The sequence below is a fragment of the Cylas formicarius genome, unplaced genomic scaffold, assembly GCF_029955315.1.
Source record: "Cylas formicarius isolate icCylForm1 unplaced genomic scaffold, icCylForm1.1 PGA_scaffold_6__28_contigs__length_40554024, whole genome shotgun sequence".
Taxonomy (NCBI): Eukaryota; Metazoa; Arthropoda; class Insecta; order Coleoptera; family Brentidae; genus Cylas; species Cylas formicarius.
The window spans coordinates 36,295,699-36,317,533 of record NW_026844347.1 but is presented as its reverse complement, the minus strand read 5'-3'; the positions used below and the strand labels follow the sequence as shown (position 1 = coordinate 36,317,533).

Sequence of the window (21,835 nt, the reverse complement as noted above, 5' to 3'; positions counted from 1 at the left end):
TTTGTTTAAGCACTCTAAAATAGAATCTACCTAACCTAAAGAATGGGAAGTAGAATAATTCATGTGTATTCCACATCTTTCTGAAATATCCATCTGATTATACGAAAATTTTAAAGCATTAGCTTATACACAGATCTAGGGTGCGGGAAGCGTCACTTTACCACGTGACTTTGACGTTTGTCAATTCTGACGCTCATGTCAGAGAATGTATTCGTGTTGTTTTGAAAAAATGTATCCAAAAGCTAACGGCTGTAGGAAAAGTATAGCATGCCACCAGTTTTGAGGAAACTTTGATTTTTACATAAAAAAATAATTGTTTTTTTTTAATGAATTTTTGAATGAATAATGAAAAAAATTAATGAAAATAAGCAGAAAGAAACTAATACAGGTAGGTAAATAATATTTTGTTTTATTATTACTTATTTCACTTTCAATCTCGTAAAAGGTAGAATATACCATGTATGGAAACGCTGGACTTTTACCATTAGTAATAAAGTTGAATGCCCGCAATTGCCCATTCAAAAAAATTATGTTTTCGGATGAAATAATAAAAAAAACTTAAATATAATACAGTGGTGGACATCGCAAAAGGATGAGAAAGAAAAAGAGGGAAAATTAGCATTTTTGTTCAAACCATACAACGAAAATGCGAAAGCATCAAGTGTATATTATTACGCTATTTGTCTAATTTTTTTAAAGAGTTGTGTTTTACATTTATTTGAGATAATACTTTTACGTTGAGCTTTTTGCGTTCGTCTCGATGAAAAACGATTTTAAAATATTGAAGATTGACTTAAATCATGATTTTAAATTTAAAAAATCTGTTTAAATCACTCGTAACTTAAACGGCGTTAACCACACTTGCTGCACCTAATATAATACGAAAAAGACATAATTTAGAGAGCTCGTTTTGGTCTTCTTCTTAAACTAAGATAGGCAACAATTATGGCAAATTCTCCCCTATTACGTGCTTTTCTTAGTAATGCGTTGAGTCCAAACCAGTCCAGTCTCTGATGTTCTTGAGCGAAGCCTAGATCTTATCTTCCATTATGCGTTGAAGGAAATTGTATTTATTATGTCTCATAGGATGACGGAGATACGCTGTTTCTCTTTTCACGTTCCTTATTCAGTCGAAGAAGGGGACTTCCAAATTTGAAACGTGATCAGTCCCTGGTAGCATTCGACATAGTTATGTCTTGTGTGAATGCTTAGACAGAGACGGTAGCGCATCTTTAGGAAATTAGTTCTTGTCATTTCAATATGTGCTCTTATTTCTACGTCGAACTTGAGACCTTCACTGATCCAACTGCCCAAATATCTGAACTACGAGACTCTTGCTATTGGTGGTCCACCTACAGTTATGTTCGTGCGTTGGTTACCATTGCTTTTGGTAATAAGGATGGTTTTAGTAGCAAAACTAGAGACGGCATAAACTACGAAAGTGGAAAGTGTGGAAAGGCCAGAAAAAATGGCAACTTTTAACACGCGTATCGACCGCGTCTAATTTGACAGCCGAAAAACCGGTTAGAGGATACCTGCATGGTCCGTCCTGTAGTTATCCGGTTTCCTACAGCGGCAGACACCGCGCACTAAGGCCGGGGAGAGTTCATTCGCCTAAGATAAAGGCGTCGCGACGGGCGACGTGGTCGGCGCCCCGGGCATCGACGCAACGCATTGAAATATATCTTCTTATAACGACGTAGCGGAAGCTTTTCTCAAAAAGGTCGGAAACGTAAACCAGGAGACGCGATTCTAGACAACACACTTGGACATATTACACCTCCGAATCTAGATACCAAATCCTAAAGCACACGAAATAACAATAGACGGTGTTGACCGTTCTTATCGCGAAGTAAATTGACGCAAAGTTGTAAGGCTGAACATTTCTAGAGCGAAAGTCAGTCAGTTTGTTGTTTCCCGGCAATGTAACTTATTTTTTTCTTAGGTAAGCGAACGAACCAAGATATGTATTGACTACATTTTATTTTTTAAACGCAAATGTTTAGTACGTGGGCGTTCGATAATAGCGGAAAAGAATTTCACTCACTAGCCTGCATTTTCCGCCATTTTCTTGCTAAGCAGCGCTACCCACAAACGTAACTGCATATTTTAACAAAACTGTAGAACTTTCGGCGGGCATGTTGAGCATATTGAACATCCCTTTTCTCAACATTTTTTCATGTTGGCTTCAAAAGTGTCCGTATTATTATTATTATTGTTGCATTGGCAAAACCTCCATTTATTTAGTAGCTATGTACGAGGACGGGGTGAAAAATTTCCGGCTTGTCCAAGAAAAACCATGTTCGTCAAGCTCCTCAAAATACTGATCTACACCTTCGATAACTTCTTCGTTGCTCTTAACTCTCTCTAATACCGGCAAGAAATTTTTTTGAGGTTAGGAAACAGGTAATAGTCGCTGGGGGCTAAGTCTGGAGAGTAGGGAGGTTGCGGCGTCAATTTAAACTTCAATTCTTGGATTTTGGATATGGCAACAATAGACGAATGCGCTGGTGCGTTATAGTGATGAGACAAAAATTGTTTTCTTAGCCTTTTAATTTGCAATAATACCTCTGCGTAATATTGATCAGTGAAGACTGTCACTTCAGCTTACTACATACAGTAGCCATAAAATTGTTCTAGCCTTCTTTGTCAGCACGAATTCATTTACTGCACGACGTGTGACGTGACAATCAGAACTGACAAAGGTCCAAATACCATCATCGCTGTTTAAAATCTACCGAAAACAACCGATCGCTCCCAACTCGTGACTAAAGTACGGGAAACGCTCGAAATCACTCGAGACAGTGTTTAACGAAACTCGACACTTTCCATACGCATTATTAACAATTTCTAGGCTTAATAGACATTAGTTAAAAACAACCAACCTCACATTTGTTGACAAAATATTACTTCTTCTTCTTCTTCTTCCTACTTTAGTCTAGGCAAATTGCCTGTTCATTTTCGTCGTCTCTGCCTATCCCACTGCCAGGTTGTCACTCCATCGTTTTCGGGGGCGACCTAAACTCCTGCGACCCAATGGTGATTTGTCGCGTGCAATTCTGACTATTTTTCTGTTGTCCATTCTACTAATATGCTCGTTCCATTCTTTCTTTCTACGCAATACCCACGCATTAACGTTTTCCACCCTGCATGTTCGTCTTATATTTTCGCTCCTCTCTCTGTCCAAGAGCGTTTTTCCAGTTATTCTACGAAGTATCCTCATTTCGGTTGTCTCTAGTAATTGTTTAGTTTTCGCTGGGTCTGGTCGGGTTTCTGCGGTGTATGTCATGGTTGGTCTTACTATTGCCTTGTAAATTCTCGATTTGGTTTCGATTTTAATGTTTTTATTTCGCCAAATTGTGTCGCTTAAGCATCCTGCTATTCTTGTTGCCCTTGTTGTTTGCTCTCTGACCTCTGCCTCCACATCACCATAACCCGAGATTTCTATGCCCAAATATTTAAATTTCATTACCTGCTGGATGATTTTGCCTTCAACTTCTAATTTGCATCTTAATGGTGTTTTTGATGTTGTCATGCATTTAGTTTTTTGGGCCGATATTATCATATTAAGTGATTTGGCAGTGCAGTTAAATCGATGTAATAGTCGTTGCAGATCGTCTTCACTTTCAGCCACCAGTACGGCGTCATCAGCGTAGCACAGAATATTGATTTCATGGTCGCCCATTCTGTATCCTCTCAGTAATCGTACATTTCTTATTACTTCGTCCATGATAATGTTGAAGAGAAGGGGACTCAGGGAGTCTCCCTGTCGGATACCTCGGCCCACTGCTATTGGTTCAGTCAGGATCCCATTTATTTTTGCTTCGATCTGGTTTGCTTCATATATATTTACTATCGTTTTGATGAGGTTGTGTGGAGTTTGTCTGTTGTAAAGGAGGTGCAAAACGTCTCTTAATCGCACTCGATCGAACGCTTTCTCCAAATCAATAAAACACATGTATGCCGGTCTGTTGTATTCAATTGATTTTTCTGTTATCTGTCTTATGACAAAAACCGCATCTGTACATGATCTGCCCGATCTGAATCCTTGCTGTTCGTCGGCTAAGGGTGTTAAGTTGTTGATTTTGTTTGCTATAATTTTTGTTGTAAGTTTCAGTGCAGTGCTTAAGAGATTTATACCTCTGTAGTTTGAGGGTACTTTCTTATCTCCCTTTTTGAACATAAGGATAGTGATGCTAGTTCGCCAGTCATCGGGTATTCTATGTTGGTAGAGAATTTTCCGAGTGAGGGATGTTAGCTGCTGTGCAAGACACGGGCCACCATATTTAAGTAACTCGTTTGGGATACCATCTTTACCTGGACTTTTCCTGTTTTTTAGTTTTTGAAGAGCTGCAGCTACGTCGGCTACCTCAATTTCTGCGTTGCGATTCGTCACTATTTCGGGTGTATTCAGTTCAATCTCAGGTTTCTCTGGTTCATACAATTCGGTTAGGTAGTTAACCCAGGTTTCCTTTGTTATCTGATTTGTTTCGACTAGTTCGTTCACTTCCTTTCTTTGGGTTCTAATAAATCGCCAAATTTGCTTTTGGAGTCCATAGAAGTCTTCCTCCATTCGCTTTGAAAAAATTTCCCAGTGATGGTCCTTTGTTCGTCTTACTAAGTAAGACAAAATATTACATTCCTTAATATTTTTGAAAGGAAAATCAAATTATGACGTTTGAAAGTAAATATGTCAATCATACTAAATACGTAACATAAAGGGCCCTCGCTATCGCCCACCATGAAGTCGACGACCCCACCAAATCTTCATACGGGCATGTACCTTCTAATTACGTCATTAGTTTTCACGTGTCAGCGGCGTACCTATTTCGAGAAAGTAAAATAGGGTAGCCTGCATAGAACAGTTCGGTGGTAAGTGAAACTCTGTGTTGACGCAGAGGAAGCTCACCGAAAGGGGAGACAAAAATAATCGGCATAAATCAAGCGACAGAACGGTTTTAGACAAACCGGCCCCCTGTTGAAACCGAACGGCAATAAAAATAGTTTTATGGGGATTTATTGACGATCGGAAACGGACAAATTTACCTCGGGGTAATCCTGCATAGTTTGTTTTTTTTTTATACGAGGGGAGGAGCGAAAGAATCACAAAACCTCACTAACGATTATAAGTAGAGAGGAGTTAATAAAATTAAAAATAGTGCGTTGTCTAGCCTAGATTTCTTGGCAAAGATCCAAGTTGCAGAGGGCAATGGTCTAATAATTTTTTTTTAATCGAATGTCAAAAAATTTAACATAAAACTTTAGCCCGAAGTATTAAAATTATTTCTTTATATTTTACTCAATCCATCTATTATTTCTGCATTTACTTACTATATCGTTAAAAATGTCCAATCAGACAAAGCGTGCCAAAATATCAGTCAGTTGTTCCTCAATTTTTTAAATTTGAAATTTAAAATTATTCTAAATAAGGTTAGACGCTCGAAAGTTTTCGACAACAATCTTCTCCGAAAAACTACAGCCGTTAGCATGACAACGCCGAAACAACCAATTTTGGGAGGGACATTTTGTGCGCATGCGCGAATGCATTTCAAACTCGCTTTCAACCAATAAGAACCTGCGACGTTCAACTATCAACATGGCCGCTGACAGTTCGTTATTTCGAGACTTTTCAGTTTGGCTGTGACATTAATCCGGTAGTATTTTCTCGATAGAGGGTTTGAGTGTGTGTAAATCGCTGATTAGAAGAAAATGACGCAAAGTTCAAGTTAGTGTGCGAAATATGGTGGCGTCATGTGAGATTTGACTGTATTTAACACCGATTATTGCTGCGTTTGTAAAAACAGACATATATTCCCCTAACTGTGACTCATAATGCGGGAATGCGTTCTGCGGCGGTTCACAAACGAAAATGGGACATACGAAATCCAGAAATATAACAGGGCGAAGATTAATTAAAGAAAATAGTCTAGGCGGCCGGCCGGTAACAAATTTAGATACACTTACCTACTGGGAATGGATACAAAAAATTACCATAGCAGTTTCGGACGCCTTTTGGGGTCATAACCCACGACCAGTTATTTTATTTAACCACGTATTTGTTCATAAATATGTGCATGAATTTTTATTTTTAACGTACAATCAAAACCAAGTTCTTAGATCTCCATTTTCAAAAATTAAAATCGTAACTATATATTTAACATAAAATTAGGAATTTGAACTCCTATTTTGATAGCATTTTAAATACCTTGGAAATTTAGAACGATAGAAGGACAAACTTACATATTTTACTCATTTATCTATTATTATCACTTGTCACGTGACATTTACGTTGTTTTTTTTGCATTTCCAACCTAACTTTTGAGTTTTTACTTGCATATTGTATGGTCCAGTTTACCTCTTACGATCTCCTACGATGCGTTGGGTTTTAAATAGCAAAAACTGGCTTGTTTAAGGACAAAGATCGGCAAATAGAAGCTCCTCACTTACTTACCTCTTTGGCTATCTGATCGAGCGCCTGGTCCTCAGCGGAAGACTTGACGGCGATGCGACGCCGACCACCGACGCCATCCATGGCGTCGCGACGAACACAACACCACCCCACGTAGACCACCACCTGACCGGACAAAACATTAATTACCACAAAAACCAGACGCGCACAAAAGGCACAGACCACAGTAAATGCAACCACCAAATTCTGTTATAAAAAAACACGGACCACAAAGCATATAAGACGATCACATCAAATAACACAACAATTACAAATGACGTTCAGTGACTCCGTTCTATCAAAAAATATATATCTTGCCCTGCCATGCGGTTTCAAATGAAACCCATAGCACATATTCAAAGATATGGACACATTTTACAGCTTATACCAAAATTTTGTTAAGAAATATGTGCAGAAATTCAAGAACTTGTCCGATTATACGTTTTTCGCATTTAATTTAAATAAATTTGCGCAAGTTGATTAGAATTTCCGTTTACCCAATTTGTGCAGATTTTCTAAACTATCTATCAATTTGCATTTCGCCAATTGAGAAATACTTCAATTTTAAATTATTGACATAGGTAACTATTTTTTAATGGTAAAACCCGAGGGATAGTTTTGGAAAACCATTTTCTTTGAGAGTTTACTATTTTCACATTCGTACTCAAATTTTCATGGTAGTTTGATTCAAGACATCACAAAATTTTTCGTTTTGCTTACAGACTCATCTCTGTATTAAATGACTTGAAAAATACATGAAATATAATAAAATTTTAAGGTTATTTGACTGGTTTTGATCTCCTAAGAATCCGGTTTGCGCTTGGGTTACTCACCATCCAAATAAACAAATATGTTACTTCATTTATTTGTTGTACGCTGTTTAATCATCACTTTCACATACCTACGGTATAAATAAACCGTGTGGGCAGAGCTTATTAGCAGATGAGTGTCACAAAACAACTAAAATTCCAACTAAATTTTTTCGGGGCCGTGGGATGGTTCTATTTTAGTATATTTAGAAACGAAATCTCCTGACTTGTGTAATCTATACCGTTTTCCTGACACCGAAAACGCGTATTCGCCACGCCGGTGAAATTACAAGAGTACGAAAAGTAAATATAAACACTCCCATTGCGGAAAATAAAAATAGCTAACCCATATTAAAAAGCAAAAGTATTTGATCGAGTTTCGAGAGAATGTGGAACGAAATATATCGTCTAATTAAATCGTGTATACGCGGAAATATTTTTGTTGTAATGGGACTTTGGATAAACAAATTGACTTGGTCTCGTTTGAGCAGGTGGGTGTGCTCTGAAAATTTGGCACACTGCCAGAAAACCACCTTAATACTCACTTTACTCGAAGAAGTCTCATTTAATATGGTCTCCCGATAATTGGTACATTTTTTCGTACGCCACTTTCGATAAGAAACTGCAAAATCGATGTTCCACCTTCTTTTCGAGGTTGGGAAGGGGTGCAATGGTTTGTTTAGTTGGCTACAAGTACTACACGCACCGTCGGATTTTACGTCACCAACATAAACTTCGTTAACACAAACAGCACGGAATATTTGCGGGACGCGACATTTCTGTCAAGAAAATATTCACCCGAGACAGAAATTTAGACATGTGTGACAAAGTGACGACATTCCATGTTCGATTCCCGAATAGCCTGTCAATACCAACCCAATCGGTTTTTTTCAACAATTCCCTACACGTGTCAATCACAGTACAACTCGTTCGAAAAATTTTGGTCAGTCGTCGTAATCAAATCTTTGAGACGGAGAAGCTATTCCTAAAAGTTTTTTAAGTTTTACTTAAAATATAGCTTGATTAAATTATTATTCTAATAAAATATTTTGTTTTCTTACTTCGGCTAGTTTTCGTTAACAGTTTGTGAGTGGAATTACGCGGTTCGTCGATAGATGGATATTTGTTTGAATACATAACCTCTACAAAATAATTATAACCTAAAACTAAATGATCATTTGCAGATAAGGTCTCCAATCATTTAATAAAGCAGTGCTTTTTTATTTTCTTGGCATTGCATTTTGCATTGTGCAAAGTTGATGACCATTATGAGTTCCAAGGTAATACTTAGTTCTAACAATTTTGTCTAATTGCTTTTTGATGTTATTTTGCTGCTCTTTTAGTTAGATAAAATAGTTAAAACTTACAAGTCACTGGCTCAAATACCAGCTTTAGCAGGAGCACAAATTTACCACTCCAACGTTATAAACACAGTATGGTCACAGAGGAATTTAGAAAAAGGGAAGTCAACAAAATTCAGCCGCACTCTGATATTAAATGGACATAATGTGGATGAAACATTTCCTTTGGATATTACTAGCGAGTGAGCGAAAGCCATAATTTTTGGATACATTTGTACAATTCCTTCACTTTGTTTTTAGAATTTTATCTATAATTTCTGAATCAAAAAATTTGAGGGCTGTTCTCAGGGAAAATGACACCAAACAGTTTCTGGAAATTTGGAAAAATAACAACCTTTTGCGCTGTGTGGATTTGGGTGGTTTAGATATTCACGGAAATGTGTATTCTGATGGTGACACATTAAAACTTATTTGAAAGTTTCATGATTCATGATGGGTTAATTTTTAGGAGAATTTGGTTCTTTTGAGTTTTCCCCAGATGAGAAAAAACTCTTGTATGTTGCCGAAAAGAAACCACCTAAGAGTGAACCCTTTTATAAACGCAAAAAACCTGAAGAAGATGGTAATGGTCCCAAACCTACTAAAGTAAAATTCCCACAACATTTTACACCATACAAGTTTGAAATTTTTCATGTTTTTAGGGAGATGAGTATGTGTTTGAGCAGGATTGGGGCGAACAATTGGTGGGAAAAAAGAAATCTGTTATTGCCCAATATGATATTGAAAATGACAGCGTTGAGATTTTGGATGGTATTCCAGACAACATCTGTATTGCCCAACCCAAATACTCACCTGATGGTTTGTACATTGCTGGTATAGCATATTTTACAGAACCTAGAAAATTGGGTCTTATTTACTGTGGGAACAGGGCCAGTACCATTTTTACCCTTGATTTTGAAGGCAATTATTGTAAGTACATGTTGATGATACAAAAGTTGTATTTGTTTATAAAGCAAAGACAGATTTAAAGGTGTTAGGAAAATATTCATCAAACTTTCTTCGTCGGAATCAAATGCTAAATGAAAAATAATTGTGATTTTTCTTTAATTGCTTTAAAAGTATCATCAGTTATTTGAACTTATTATATTGTGTTTATTTTAGTGGCCTTGTCTCTCAATAATAATTCAGTAAAAGCGCCGACATTTAGCCCTGATGGAAAAACGCTACTTTGGTTGCAGAGGTCTGCTGGTGGGCCTCATGCCTCCGGTATGGCTCTAGTCAAGGCAGATACTCCGCTATCTAAAGATGTGAGTAGGCATATTACTCTGAATTTTGCAATATTAGGTTTTATATTACATAATCCAGTCCCTAGTGAAGACGGTGGTGGATATAGTCCCTTCAAAAAAGAAGATAAGCGAGGATAAAGATTTTTATGGATTATATAACAGTGGCTTCCCAAAACGCTGCTGGGCTACCAAAAACAGATTATTATTAAATACAAATCAAAAATATACCATTAATTCTTATGTTGTTAATGTAGGTAAGTACGTTCTGTATATATTCCATTATTTTACCACAAAATTTATTCAAATATTTTCCAACGTCACATTACGCGATTTTTCATAGATAATGGTGAAATAACTGAATTGGAATTTGATGCGGGCAGCCAGTTGGTGATAGATGTTTCAAAGGACACGGTCTTAGCGTTGCGACGTAATTTTCTTCATCCCGATCAACTGGTAATCGGTAACTTACCAGACACAGGCTCTGAAAACCAGATTCAATGGCAAGATTTAACCCCGAAAACGAAAATTCCGGAGCTAAACGATTTGATTTACAAGTATTTGGATTTGAGCGCTCCCCACGGTAATGTCAGTAAGTTTTTACGCGGATTCAGTGCCAAAGTAGCGAATAATCGGTGCTCTAATTTCAGCTGAATTCAATTCGATTTATTTAGGGCCGAGTTCCGGGAACGAAAAGGAAATTCCGCTGGTGGTGTGGCCCCATGGTGGTCCGCATTCCGCGTTCGGCAATTACCTTTTCCTAGAAGCGGCCATGTTTTTATCTATGAGTGAGTGGGCAACTCGTAAACTAACATTTTCAGTTCTCTCATCTCCCTGTTTTAGAGTACGCCATTCTATTGGTAAACTATAGGGGCTCCCTGGGGTCCGGAGAAGACAGCGTTCAGTTTCTCCCAGGTAAAGTAGGTGTCGCTGATGTCGACGATTGCATTCAAGCTACCGATGCCGCGTTGAAGATGTTCCCGTGGTTAAATCCCGAGGGTTTGGTGTTGTGTGGTGGCTCTCACGGTGGTTTTTTAGTTACCATGCTTAGCGGTATGTTTCCCGACAAATTTAAGGCGGTCATCGCCAGGAATCCGGTGATTGACATTGCCTCAATGAGTATTACTTCTGATATACCCGATTGGTGAGTGGTCATCTGAGAAATGACTTATTTGTAGATAGTAGTTCAAATGTTGGAATGAATGAGTGAATGTGAATGTGAATTGAGGATGCAACAGCTTTAAGTGCCGTCATGACAGCAACGGCACGGATAAAAGTGAGGCAATAGAAAAAGACTGCTGTAGTAATGGGGGTTGTTGTCTTTCTTTTGCTTATTTATAAAAATGGGAGAATGGGGTGTTCTTGTTTGATCATTTTATTTACGTATATTTTCTCATTGAAGTATTTCATTTATATTTATGTTCCCAATAAATGAAAGAAGCTTAACCGAACACAACTTAAAATTAAAATTCAAAAATTATAGATAGATTTGTTTCCTTTTTTTCTTCGAACATAAACAAAACGCTATTCCATTTTTGTTCCTTTTTTTCAACTACGGATATACTCTCAAATGTTCCTCTCTCAACACAAGTAACTTAAGAATCGACAATTTTCGACAGTATTTTCTTTTTTCTCTCATTTCCTTAAAAATTGTCTGCTCCAATGTTTGCATTAGCATAAGGGTCAGAAACGTTTGTGTTTTCTGTTCCTATTATCCTATTTGCTAAAATTAACTTATTTAGTTTTTACTGTAATAGAATCATAATCTTATATATAAATATACTGCAAATAAAGCTTTTGTTTCTTATTTTCTGTCGATAATAGGTGCTACGTTGAAGCCGGCAAGGAGTATACGCAAAAAGGCGAGCTAGATGACGACTTGTTGCTGAAAATGCGCAGGATCTCACCCATATACCACGCCCACAAGGTAAAAGCGCCGACACTATTGCAGATCGGATCCAAAGATCTGAGGGTACCCGCTCAACAGGGCAACGAGTATTACTGCAGATTGAAGACCAACGGCGTGAATGTCAAGTAAGTTGTGCGCCTTAGCCGGTTAACTTTTGATGTAGAATTACTTACAATTAATTGCAGAATGAATCTGTACGATGACAATCATCCCTTAGGATCGGTGCCAAACGAAATTGACAATATCATAAATACGATTTTGTGGATAGAGGAGCACTTGGGGTTGGGTCAGTCACCCACCTCGTGAAAAAATAAAACTTTAAGGATAAACGTTTGTTTTACATAATAAATTACTACTCTATTGCATGTCAGGATCTTAAAAAATCTTTTTTTTTTTTCAAGGGAAATTTTGAAAATGTCAATGGATGGGCGTTTTAACTTGAAATCGTACTGATTTTGTCGTGTATCTCGTCGTTGATAGGTGAGAAATATTTTATTAATAATAGTTGTTTATTGTTTTACAACATCTATGGTATGAATGCATTTAAGAACAAGATTTTTGGGTGAACAAATTACACAGTACTATTTACTGTATTTTAAAAAACCATTTTTATTTTTTTTTTCACTTCTCTAGAGTGAAGAGAATTATAAAAAGAGAGAAACATTTTGAGTAAAAAAAAATCAACCTAGAAGCACCTCCGATTACCCCATTTATCGAAATATACAACTATAGGATAACCAGAGTTGTACTGTACTTTAATTTCAGATATGAAACAATCACAGATTTAGAAAAAGAATCTGGCTCAATTGCACTATCGAGATTCTGCACGGGTCCGGTAGTTCAAACGAACCGAGCGTGTTTCAAATTAACCGAGTTTCATCAAGTTTGAATTAAAAAAAACTCAATAGAATGTAGTAAAAATTCACCATATAACTGATAGATAAAACCTTTTGCCTTTTGTCAAAGTTAGGAAAATGCCAATAGAATTTTGTTGATGGTGGGAAATATTTTGACATTTGAACTACTCCTTTAAGAAATTAACGGGCTTTCCGAAAAACAAACACTTTCTCATAATTAGTTGTTTATTCTGTTACAACAAAATCTATAGTATGAATGAATTAAAGAACAATATTTTCTGTGAACAAATTACATAGGAGTACTATACTTAAAAAACTATTTTTATATCTTTTTTAAATGGAAATTAACGCAGTATTAAAACGTATGAAAATAAAAAACAATTTCACCTCCCTAGAAGGGTGAAAAAAACTATTCAGTGAGCATAAAAAGAGAGAAACTTTTTGAGTATCGTCGAAGCATTGAAAAAAACCCTTATTAAACAAATATTTAAAAAATGCAAATCTAGATACCGAAATTTTAAAAAAATCGACCTAGAATCACCTCCGATCATTTTTCCGACAAAAAAATTAATTTAAGATAACTGGGGTTAATTTAGAGATGCTAAAATCACAGATTAAAAATACGGGAATCGAATCGAGATTCCGCACGGGTCCGGTAGTTCAAATGAACGCACGCGCGTTTCGAGATTACTGGAGGTATGAGTAAACAAAAAAAGAAACGCCATATTCGAGATTCGACCGCGCGAACGTAAATACCTAAAAATGTAAATTTCCTTTTTACCCGTCTGACCCTTAACCATATAACTGATACGTTTGTCAGGATATCTATATTACAGTGACGTCACTTATATCGAAGTTTGACATCCAAAAAAACACAAGTTTATAGGGTTGTTTTTGTGTGATATTTAATTAATTATTTCTTATATTCGTCAATGATTGCTAGAAATACAAGTTAAGAGTATTTTAATGAAAATTCACATATAACCTAAAAAAATTAATAGCCCCGATAAGTTTTGAGAAAACTAATTATCAAACCTGATTATTTGTAAGTGCCCGAATATTGGTATCCCACATTTCAAGTTTAGTCTGATGGAAACAAGCAAATTTTTTAAAGATGATAGATTATATTTTCGCTTTCGTAATTTTGGTTGTTTCATTTCCAATTTTGATACTTACTTATTGATAAACGATTAGAAAGCGCACACAAAGTCAGACAACGCTAAAAACTTCGTTTAGTTTGGCTCCCTAACATTGAGAGTTAAAAATCAAAATGGCCGATGCCACGTCATCACCAGTATAAGGTATTAGTCGTGGTCGTCGTCCTTAGATGTGTACGGACCTGTCACCGTTTCCTCCGGAAGCGACCACCAGCAAATGCTTGGTGCTTGAGCCGCTGGTGTAGCTATCGGCGCTACTTTTGACGCTCGCGTGCGACATGGGCGTGCCCGGCAACCTCTGCGGAGTACTTTCCACCGACGAACTCGAATTGTTGCCCACGCACCCGTTCGATTCGTACAAAACCGCAGACGTCGGCTCGTCAGGTGTGTAATAGTCCGACTCATCTCCGCGTTCTACATGGACCATCGAAAAAAAAATTTATATATGGTTTCGATTCAATAATTTTTAAGTCGGTTTGCTTCTATTCGAATTACACTGATTACACTTATTGGTGATTTGCCGCTATTCAAAATCAGTCTTGGGAAAAGTCGACGAAAACAACAAACAATTAATTAATGACTGGTAAAACGTTTGAAAAGGAACTTAATTTGGTCCACAGAAATTATCTAAAACAATACAGGGTGTTTTAAAAAAACATGCGCCAACGCTCGACTGGAGAGTTGCCGTCCAAAAAAAAAAATATATTAAATTTCCAAGATACAGGTTGTTGAATATTATGAAAAAACGACTTTGCGCGAAAATCCCCTTAATTTTAGTAAAATTTAATTTAATTTAAAAAGGTTGTAATTTTCGTGGAATATTTAAAATCTATTTGTAAAAGTCGCTCACATCTCTTTGATAATAATATTCCTTAAGATACCTCTTGATACGGCACTGGACACAATTTTAATCTAGCAAAATTTACCCTTTATTATTATAAATGACATTGCTAAATTTCAACAAAATAGGACAAAAAAATATTTAACGTATTGTGAAAAAGCCGTTTTTTTTTTGAATATTTAAGACATTGACAATAAATTTTTCCGGACCTACATTGATATGAGCTTTGATTTTTGCAAATGCAAATAAATTTAATCTTAACGAAACCAAAACTAAATAATAAAAATGTAATACAGAACTTGATGAAGTGAACAAAATATTTGCAGATATTTTTTGTCGATCAATTTCCATATTAACATTTTCCACACAATCTAAGGAAAAAAAGACTGAAATAACGAATAACATACTTTTTTGATAATCGACTTCTGCCTGAAATTAAAAAAAAAACTAAAAATGTAATAGAGAACTTGATATAACCATGCAAAAAAGAGATAGATAAAATTAAAACATTTTTTTTGACACGCTTCTATTTAATATTAGATAATAACAAATTTAGGGCGGTGACAAGACGTTTTTGTTAATTGATCTTCGGCAAAATCGAAGGGCAAAACAAACACGCACAACAAATAGAAATAAAAAAAAATTGAACTAAGAAAAAATTCATTTAAATTTATTGACTATATACGATTATTACACTTTTTCGTGGATCTTCGACTTTGAACGAAATCGAAATGAAAAAAACAAACACGCAACAGAAAAACTATCGAAAACGATAGTTACCATATTTTCCGGACTTTTCAGACGGCGCGCACGCTGTCTCCTCCAAATCATTTTCGGGATCGTGATCGATGTGATCTACGACGTCGGCCATTCGAAGTGCCAGATTATTGGACCTGTCGTTTTTTTGCAACAGCGGTGACAATTTTTCGGCTTCGCTATCATCGTCTAGAATCTGCAAGGACACGAAAAGGGGTTCGGTACATTTGAACTATCCACTATTGGCAATTTTACAGCTCGATGAGACCTCTGGCGAGAAAAATGTTAACCTACTTTGATCTAATTTATTCTTTCTATTCTTATCTTTAAGTTATCGCTTCCTGCAAAGACCTAGTCAAAATAACTCTGATACAATTTTTCAAATTATCACCCAAAGATTAGAAAGTTCAAATATTCTTGAAATTTTCACTGCCAATCAGTCTAACAAATAGCTAACTAAATGAAATATTTTTTGATGGACTAAAAAACCATTGTGTTAATTGAAAATCACCTTCGAGAGTGGTGAGATTAAATTCTTATATTTGCATGTATGTGCTTGTCTTGAAAATGTATTAATGTTTTATGATGATCATTTCACAGTGAGAAACAATATTTTTCTACTTAAATAACTATAATAATTTTTCAATACTTTCTCAATATATTTAGTAGATTATCCTGCATCTTATGGTCTTAAATCAAATCTTATGTTCATATGGGATTCACCAAGGATTAAGACTAAAATGTAGCTGCCCAGAATTACCTAATGAATTAATATGATTTTTTTTCTAATTTCTAATCAATCCTAGATTAAACTCGTAAAAACAGTGATATTAAGCCAAATATAACTTGGTAAAACATAGCTCATTATTTCTTTGTAACTCAAGCTGGTTTTGAGATATTGACATGAAAGCTTAGAATCGGGAGTCTTTGGAGATGAGGAATGCAATTACAACTTATTTTTATACATAAAATGTGGAAGGCGTTAGTTACACTCTAAAATCTCCCTATTTTATGTTATAACTTTTTTGTTGCTCTTTTGCCAAGTAAAAAAGATAATCTACATTTGCATTGTAATACAGTAACCCGCACAAAATGTTACTTTATTTAATTGTTTTGTTTTTGACACTTCTTAACAGCATTTGACTATTCCTAGACGTGTACAATCTTGCTTCTATTTAGTTTATGTTTGGGCCACATTTTTATTTATTTCATATCTGTTATAGATCCCTAAATATGTAAATCTACTTTGGGCTACACTACACTATAATGATAATAATTTGTTTTATTTTAATCAGAGAATATTAAATTTATCTTCCACCTACACATTATAACTAAGTTGTAATTTATTTATTTTTTAACAAATTTATTATTTTTTACAAAAACGGACCCGCTGAAGCTTTGTTCGCAAGATTAAGAGATTTACCCACAGTGCGATACATTCGAACTACCCGTTACCTCTTCCTTTTCCGTTTCATTCACCATCTTCACAGAGTCCCTGGACCGATGCTTCGACCTTATTATCACTTCCTTGCCGTCCCGAAGGAGCGGACACTTTTGTGTTACTTTATTTTCGTCGTCAGTTTGACTGGACATCAGAACGGCTGAAGAAAAAAAAGGAGAACGCCCATTCACAAAAATTATTTACACGATATAACGCGAGGGATCAGTACTTTTACTGTATATGGGCGTGACCGGCTCGGATCCCCTCTTGGACGGGGGCGAAGTCCTGTCGCTCTGCCTGTTCAACACGTGGGCGGCTTGGATCGCGTGCTCGTTCTCGGGGGTCTCCACCAAATCTGGCATCGCGGATGGAGGCTGCCTAGGAAGACATGGACCGTTCAGAGCTTCTATTAGCGAAACGGCCTCGTACCCTGGCGGAATGTTGTCGCAACTACCCTGCAATAAAAGATACGAAATTAAAATACATGAAAAACCACAATTATATTATATAACGCGCGCCTATGAAACGGATATTTAACGCACTAGGGGTTTACGTGGAAGTTAATGTCATTGATACTCTAGTAATAAACAGGTAAAACAGGCAGATTTGAAAAATACTAAAAAATAGGGGCAATTTTGGGTTGTTTACATGGAAAAATTTAGACAGGGTGTTAAACCGCAGCGTAAATTGTAAAGCAATCCAGGTTGCTTTATTATTTTAAATGGAATGAACACCTTATATTTTCCTTCCTTCAAATTTCATTTAAGATATAACAGAACACCGCAAAATTGACAAATTCTCACAGGCAGATTTTTTAAAGTAACTCAGGACCTAAAAGAAAGTTATTTCCTTCACATAATGCATAAAAATTATTATTATTTAAGGTACACTCCTATTGCTTAAGGTGCTGTCAGAAAAACTGAGTGGGAACTTTATGAAATTTTCGAGTTGTTGTTTGTTGCGGTTGTGGTGTGCGTAACCTTATGGAAATGATGCTTGAGAACCAAATATTTGATACACTAGATGATTTATGTAGAAGTTAGTGTCGTTGGTACATTTGAACTACTCGGCATAAACAAGTAATCTTGTGTGAATTTTAAAAACAAAAAAAAACAGTTGTGGTACACCAGCTTTAAGTTTTTGAAAAAACTTATAAAGGTTGTCATATCGCAATTTATTTCCATCATATCAAAAAAGTAAATAGAAATTGTACAACTTATATATTTTATATATTAAATATTGCACAGCTTACATTGATTTATATTTTTAAATTCGGCTGAAAATTCCGCTTCAAATTTGTATAAGTTATGGTATTCTTTGAAGTATTTAAGTTTCGTTTGAAATGTTTGGTTCTGTTCGCTATTTAATTTTTTGTTCTAAAAATGTTCAAAGTCAATCTGAGAAGCTTTTGATATCAAGCTTTTTTTATATTTCTGAGTTTCATAGAATTATATCTAATTACGTCAGGTGGATTAATTGGTGCCAAACTGGGATTAGAACATTTCTGCAATGCCCTGATCTGCAAGAGAGCACGGAAAGGCGCCCTGCATATGGGGCAATTGTTCGCCTGGTAGCGCAACGAATCTGCGCAGGAGTTGCACAAGCACAGGTGCCTGCACGGCAGGATTAACGTGTCTCTGACGTCACACATACATATGACGCATTCGGATCCGTTGTCCTCTATCTCGTCATCGCCGCTAGCCTATAACATCACCGTAAAATTAATGCGTAAAACCAATGGTGAAGCTTATCTCTACCTTTTCGCTATTTTTATTTTCGATTCCGTATATTTCCTGCAACAAGTAACACAGTCCGTCGACGAAGAGCTTCTGTTTCAATGCCTTGAGAACGTAAGTACCGTCGGTTATCTTTTCGACAGTGGCTATGGTCGCGTGTGACTGCCTCATATCTTTAAATAATTCAAGAATAACGGAAAAATCGTAACGCAATTGAAAATTACCTTCGGGTCCTTCTTGGGCAACGCAATGTATGACGATTGGAATAACGTCATTGTCGATATCAAACAGCAATTCGTCTTCGCTAAACTTGGCCGGGTTGAAAACGTGAGTCGGTTGGCAGAACTGTTGATTGGCGCCCCGCTTATAGTGGAACGTTTCGGAAGACAACAGCGGATCGCGAGGAACATAACTGTCGCGATGGGATAAAATGAAAACCGTTTTTTTTTTTTTTTGATAGAACGAAACTTAAGAAATGATCATTATATTTTCACACCCACCTACAGGGTTAATTTTGAAAAGCAGAAAAAAACGTGTCAATACAAAAGTTTGAAAAAACAAACGACGCTCGTAAGCTGTCAAAATGATAGCAACATCATTTTTTTAAAATGGAATGCCCTATATATTATTAGCTTAAATCGTAGATCTTTTTCCTGATTGCAAAAACATATAGTTTATTGGCATTTCATTTAGCCGTTTTTGAGATATTTCAGTTTTAAAATAATTATCATTATATTTCTGGACAACAGCCACATTGTTTAAAAATGGTCTAGTCTGCCTTGATAGCAACCATATTATCTATGTTCGCAATTGTTTTAACCATGTTGTACTTTTCACAACTAATCAAAACTAAAGATCTGCAGCATAAGATATTATTAAGATGTTTCAAATGGGTTGTACTTAGGAAGAAAAATGTCAATTAATAAAATTATATTATTTATCGGACATAATTTTGCAAGACCAGACCAGACTTTCAAGGTAAATTATTAAACTTTCTTAATTTTTATATTTCATATTTTTTAGAAAATCCTGACTATTCTATATCTGACGTAAAAAATTACCCCGAAAGTCTTATAGTAAAATTCAATGAACGCCATTTCAGCCATATAAGTTCCTTTCAGTGCAAAATTTAACTGATGAAATGTATAGAAGATCTAAGGAGACGGAAATTTTCTAAACAAAATAATATTTATGTGTGAGGCTTCGTTCATAACAGCAGGTGTAGTTAATAGAAAGAATAAACATTTTTGGTCCACCAATGCACAGTTAATCTATGGTGTGATATGTTGAACAATATGGTGGTCGGACCAATTATATGTGAAGGATCCTTGAATGGCCAACGATATTGAAGTTTCCTTGCAACAGAAATAGAACAGTTGTTAGAAAATGTACCAGTTGCGAATTATTTTAATTTAATTTGCCATCAAGATGGCGCACCTCCACATCATGTCCAACCGGTTACCGATTATCTGAATAATAAATATAGACTTTGGATAGGTAGGCAAGGAACTTTCAAATGACCTGCCAACAGCCCCGACCCGAATCCTTGTGACATTTTTTTTTATAATATTTTATATATATAATTTATTATAATAAACCTGAAAGTTTACAAGTGATAACAGAAAGACTTAATATCGTTTAACAAGATGTAAACAGAGGAAACACTGCTTTTGTCACCTGGTGTATTAATAGGAAATTGAAAGGAAATATTGGCAGATGTATAGAAAATAATGGAGGTTATGTTAATTATTGATATTTTTATTGTTATTGATATTCTTATTGTAGGAAATAAGTCAAGGAGTGGATACTGCAAAGTAACTTCAATATCAGTTTTAGAATTTAAAAATACTTCCTAATGGGAGTTTCTAAAATTTTGGAGCTTTACTATTTTTTTTAATTTCACATTTATGAGTGTTGTTTTACTATTGCTAGTCTTTTGGCAGATCTACCTTAATGATAAAATTAATCAGAAAGAAAAAAGGTCGCGTGATAGAGTAGTAGTCTAGATAGGGTAACTTAGAGCAATACTTTTCAACATTATGTAATTTATGTTAATTGCATTATGTATTATATTATATTATGTTACTGGTACCACTAATAAATAAAAAAATAATAAACCAACAATAATTACCTCACACCAGAGGCAGATATTTCTTCTGTACAGAAATAGTAAATAGTGATTGCGCATCTTACATCGCAGTCGAAGGTAAACTCTACATTAAAGCAAGTGTTGGTTCCCAATTCCAAACTCCTATTGTCTGATTTCTCATTGCTTATTTTGTTATATTCACTAGAAACCCTCACGAATCTGAGCGATTCTTTGCGAATATTTACCAAACACTTTAGCGTTTTCGTCGGCTCGCTGGGCTGAGGCGGCGGATACGGGAACTAAAAACGTTGAATTAATAACGGTAAACATTTTCCAAAACCAGGCTTACTGGTGTTGGGCGGCTACCGAGAAAGTTTAAATCGGAATTCTCTCCAAACAAATACGACTCGGGCTGTGGGGTGTCGAATCTCTCGCCGCCCATGATAAAGTGACTTCCGAAATAATTTCCTGAAAACGGTAACCCGAGCTTGGAATCGCGAAGGAAAAATCAAATTTTTACCTGATCTAGGGGGGTATTTGTACGCGTGACTCGTGTTGACGTCGACTTCTTCCACGCCGTCACGCTGCCTGGTAGACAGCAAAGCCCCCATTGTCGGCGTTATTGGTAAACAAATGTTTAGACAAGGTCCTGTTTTTTGCACAGGTGATCAGCTGTGCAGTTGTCAATTATATCAGAGTATAAGCATCTCTGAATATAATACGTAGCATGGACCACAGATGTTACGATCTACAGTTCACAGCATTGGGCTAGTTCAGCACAACAGGGTTGCAAGTAATCACTAAACAACCTGACTTTGTTATTTCTCAACATAAAGGGTTCGCCTGAACAGCATGTTTGGCGTAGACTCGTTTTTGGAATAAAAGTGTCTCGCTTTTTTTTTTGAGAGAATCATTCCATTTCTGTTCACACAATTAATAAGTTATGAAGAATGAACTCAAATTTGTGAAAAACTGGCCAGATCTGTTCTATCACAATCATGATAATTCAACATAACCACAAAAAAATCCCGATGAGTAAAGGAATGATAATTTCCTTAAAAAGTAACTTTGGCATCGTTCAGCATATATTTCTGATGCATCACTAAACAGTTGTGCATGGCTGGACAAAGCAGTTGAGGATCAACATAGGATCTCGGTCAAACATTTATTTACACTTAATCCAAATTTCTAGCAATTTGGTAATAGAC

General features: G+C 36.0%; 3 protein-coding genes across 5 annotated transcripts in view; 1 reads left to right on the top strand and 2 right to left on the bottom strand.

Annotated features, from left to right (window-relative positions):
* Positions 1–8,090, bottom strand: part of LOC132703027 (leucine-rich repeat flightless-interacting protein 2) — a 40,334-nt gene extending 32,244 nt beyond the window's left edge. Inside the window, exons 1-2 of the mRNA XM_060672048.1 lie at positions 7,803–8,090; positions 6,452–6,574 (exon numbers count right to left, since the gene is read on the bottom strand). Coding sequence (XP_060528031.1) covers positions 6,452–6,532 — 81 coding nt within the window. The 5' untranslated portion in view covers positions 6,533–6,574; positions 7,803–8,090. The remainder of the gene's footprint in view (positions 1–6,451; positions 6,575–7,802) is intronic.
* Positions 1,927–14,055, top strand: LOC132703025 (acylamino-acid-releasing enzyme-like). Of its 3 annotated transcripts, XM_060672039.1 has the most exons (14): positions 1,927–1,945; positions 8,442–8,537; positions 8,601–8,800; positions 8,859–9,010; positions 9,067–9,203; positions 9,260–9,527; positions 9,720–9,865; positions 9,924–10,098; positions 10,185–10,433; positions 10,492–10,629; positions 10,685–10,985; positions 11,666–11,875; positions 11,936–12,230; positions 13,935–14,055. In XM_060672039.1, exons 2-13 carry the CDS (start codon positions 8,517–8,519, stop codon positions 12,054–12,056), a joined length of 2,118 nt encoding a protein of 705 aa, XP_060528022.1. In that variant the 5' UTR covers positions 1,927–1,945; positions 8,442–8,516; the 3' UTR covers positions 12,057–12,230; positions 13,935–14,055. The 3 variants fall into 3 exon arrangements, with proteins under 3 accessions (XP_060528022.1, XP_060528020.1, XP_060528021.1); XM_060672037.1 differs by lacking the exons at positions 1,927–1,945; positions 13,935–14,055 and adding an exon at positions 12,516–12,644 and having other exon boundaries at positions 8,232–8,537; XM_060672038.1 differs by lacking the exons at positions 1,927–1,945; positions 13,935–14,055 and adding an exon at positions 12,384–12,402 and having other exon boundaries at positions 8,232–8,537.
* LOC132703026 (probable E3 ubiquitin-protein ligase MGRN1) lies at positions 12,834–21,310 on the bottom strand. The gene is made up of 10 exons (XM_060672040.1): positions 21,148–21,310; positions 20,977–21,095; positions 20,670–20,926; positions 18,763–18,950; positions 18,560–18,711; positions 18,265–18,504; positions 17,032–17,257; positions 16,817–16,962; positions 15,386–15,557; positions 12,834–14,178 (listed from the first exon to the last, which is right to left on the bottom strand). The coding sequence occupies exons 1-10, from the start codon at positions 21,236–21,238 to the stop codon at positions 13,931–13,933; spliced, it is 1,839 nt and encodes a 612-aa protein (XP_060528023.1). The 5' UTR covers positions 21,239–21,310; the 3' UTR covers positions 12,834–13,930.
* Between the last annotated feature and the right edge of the window lie 525 nt (positions 21,311–21,835).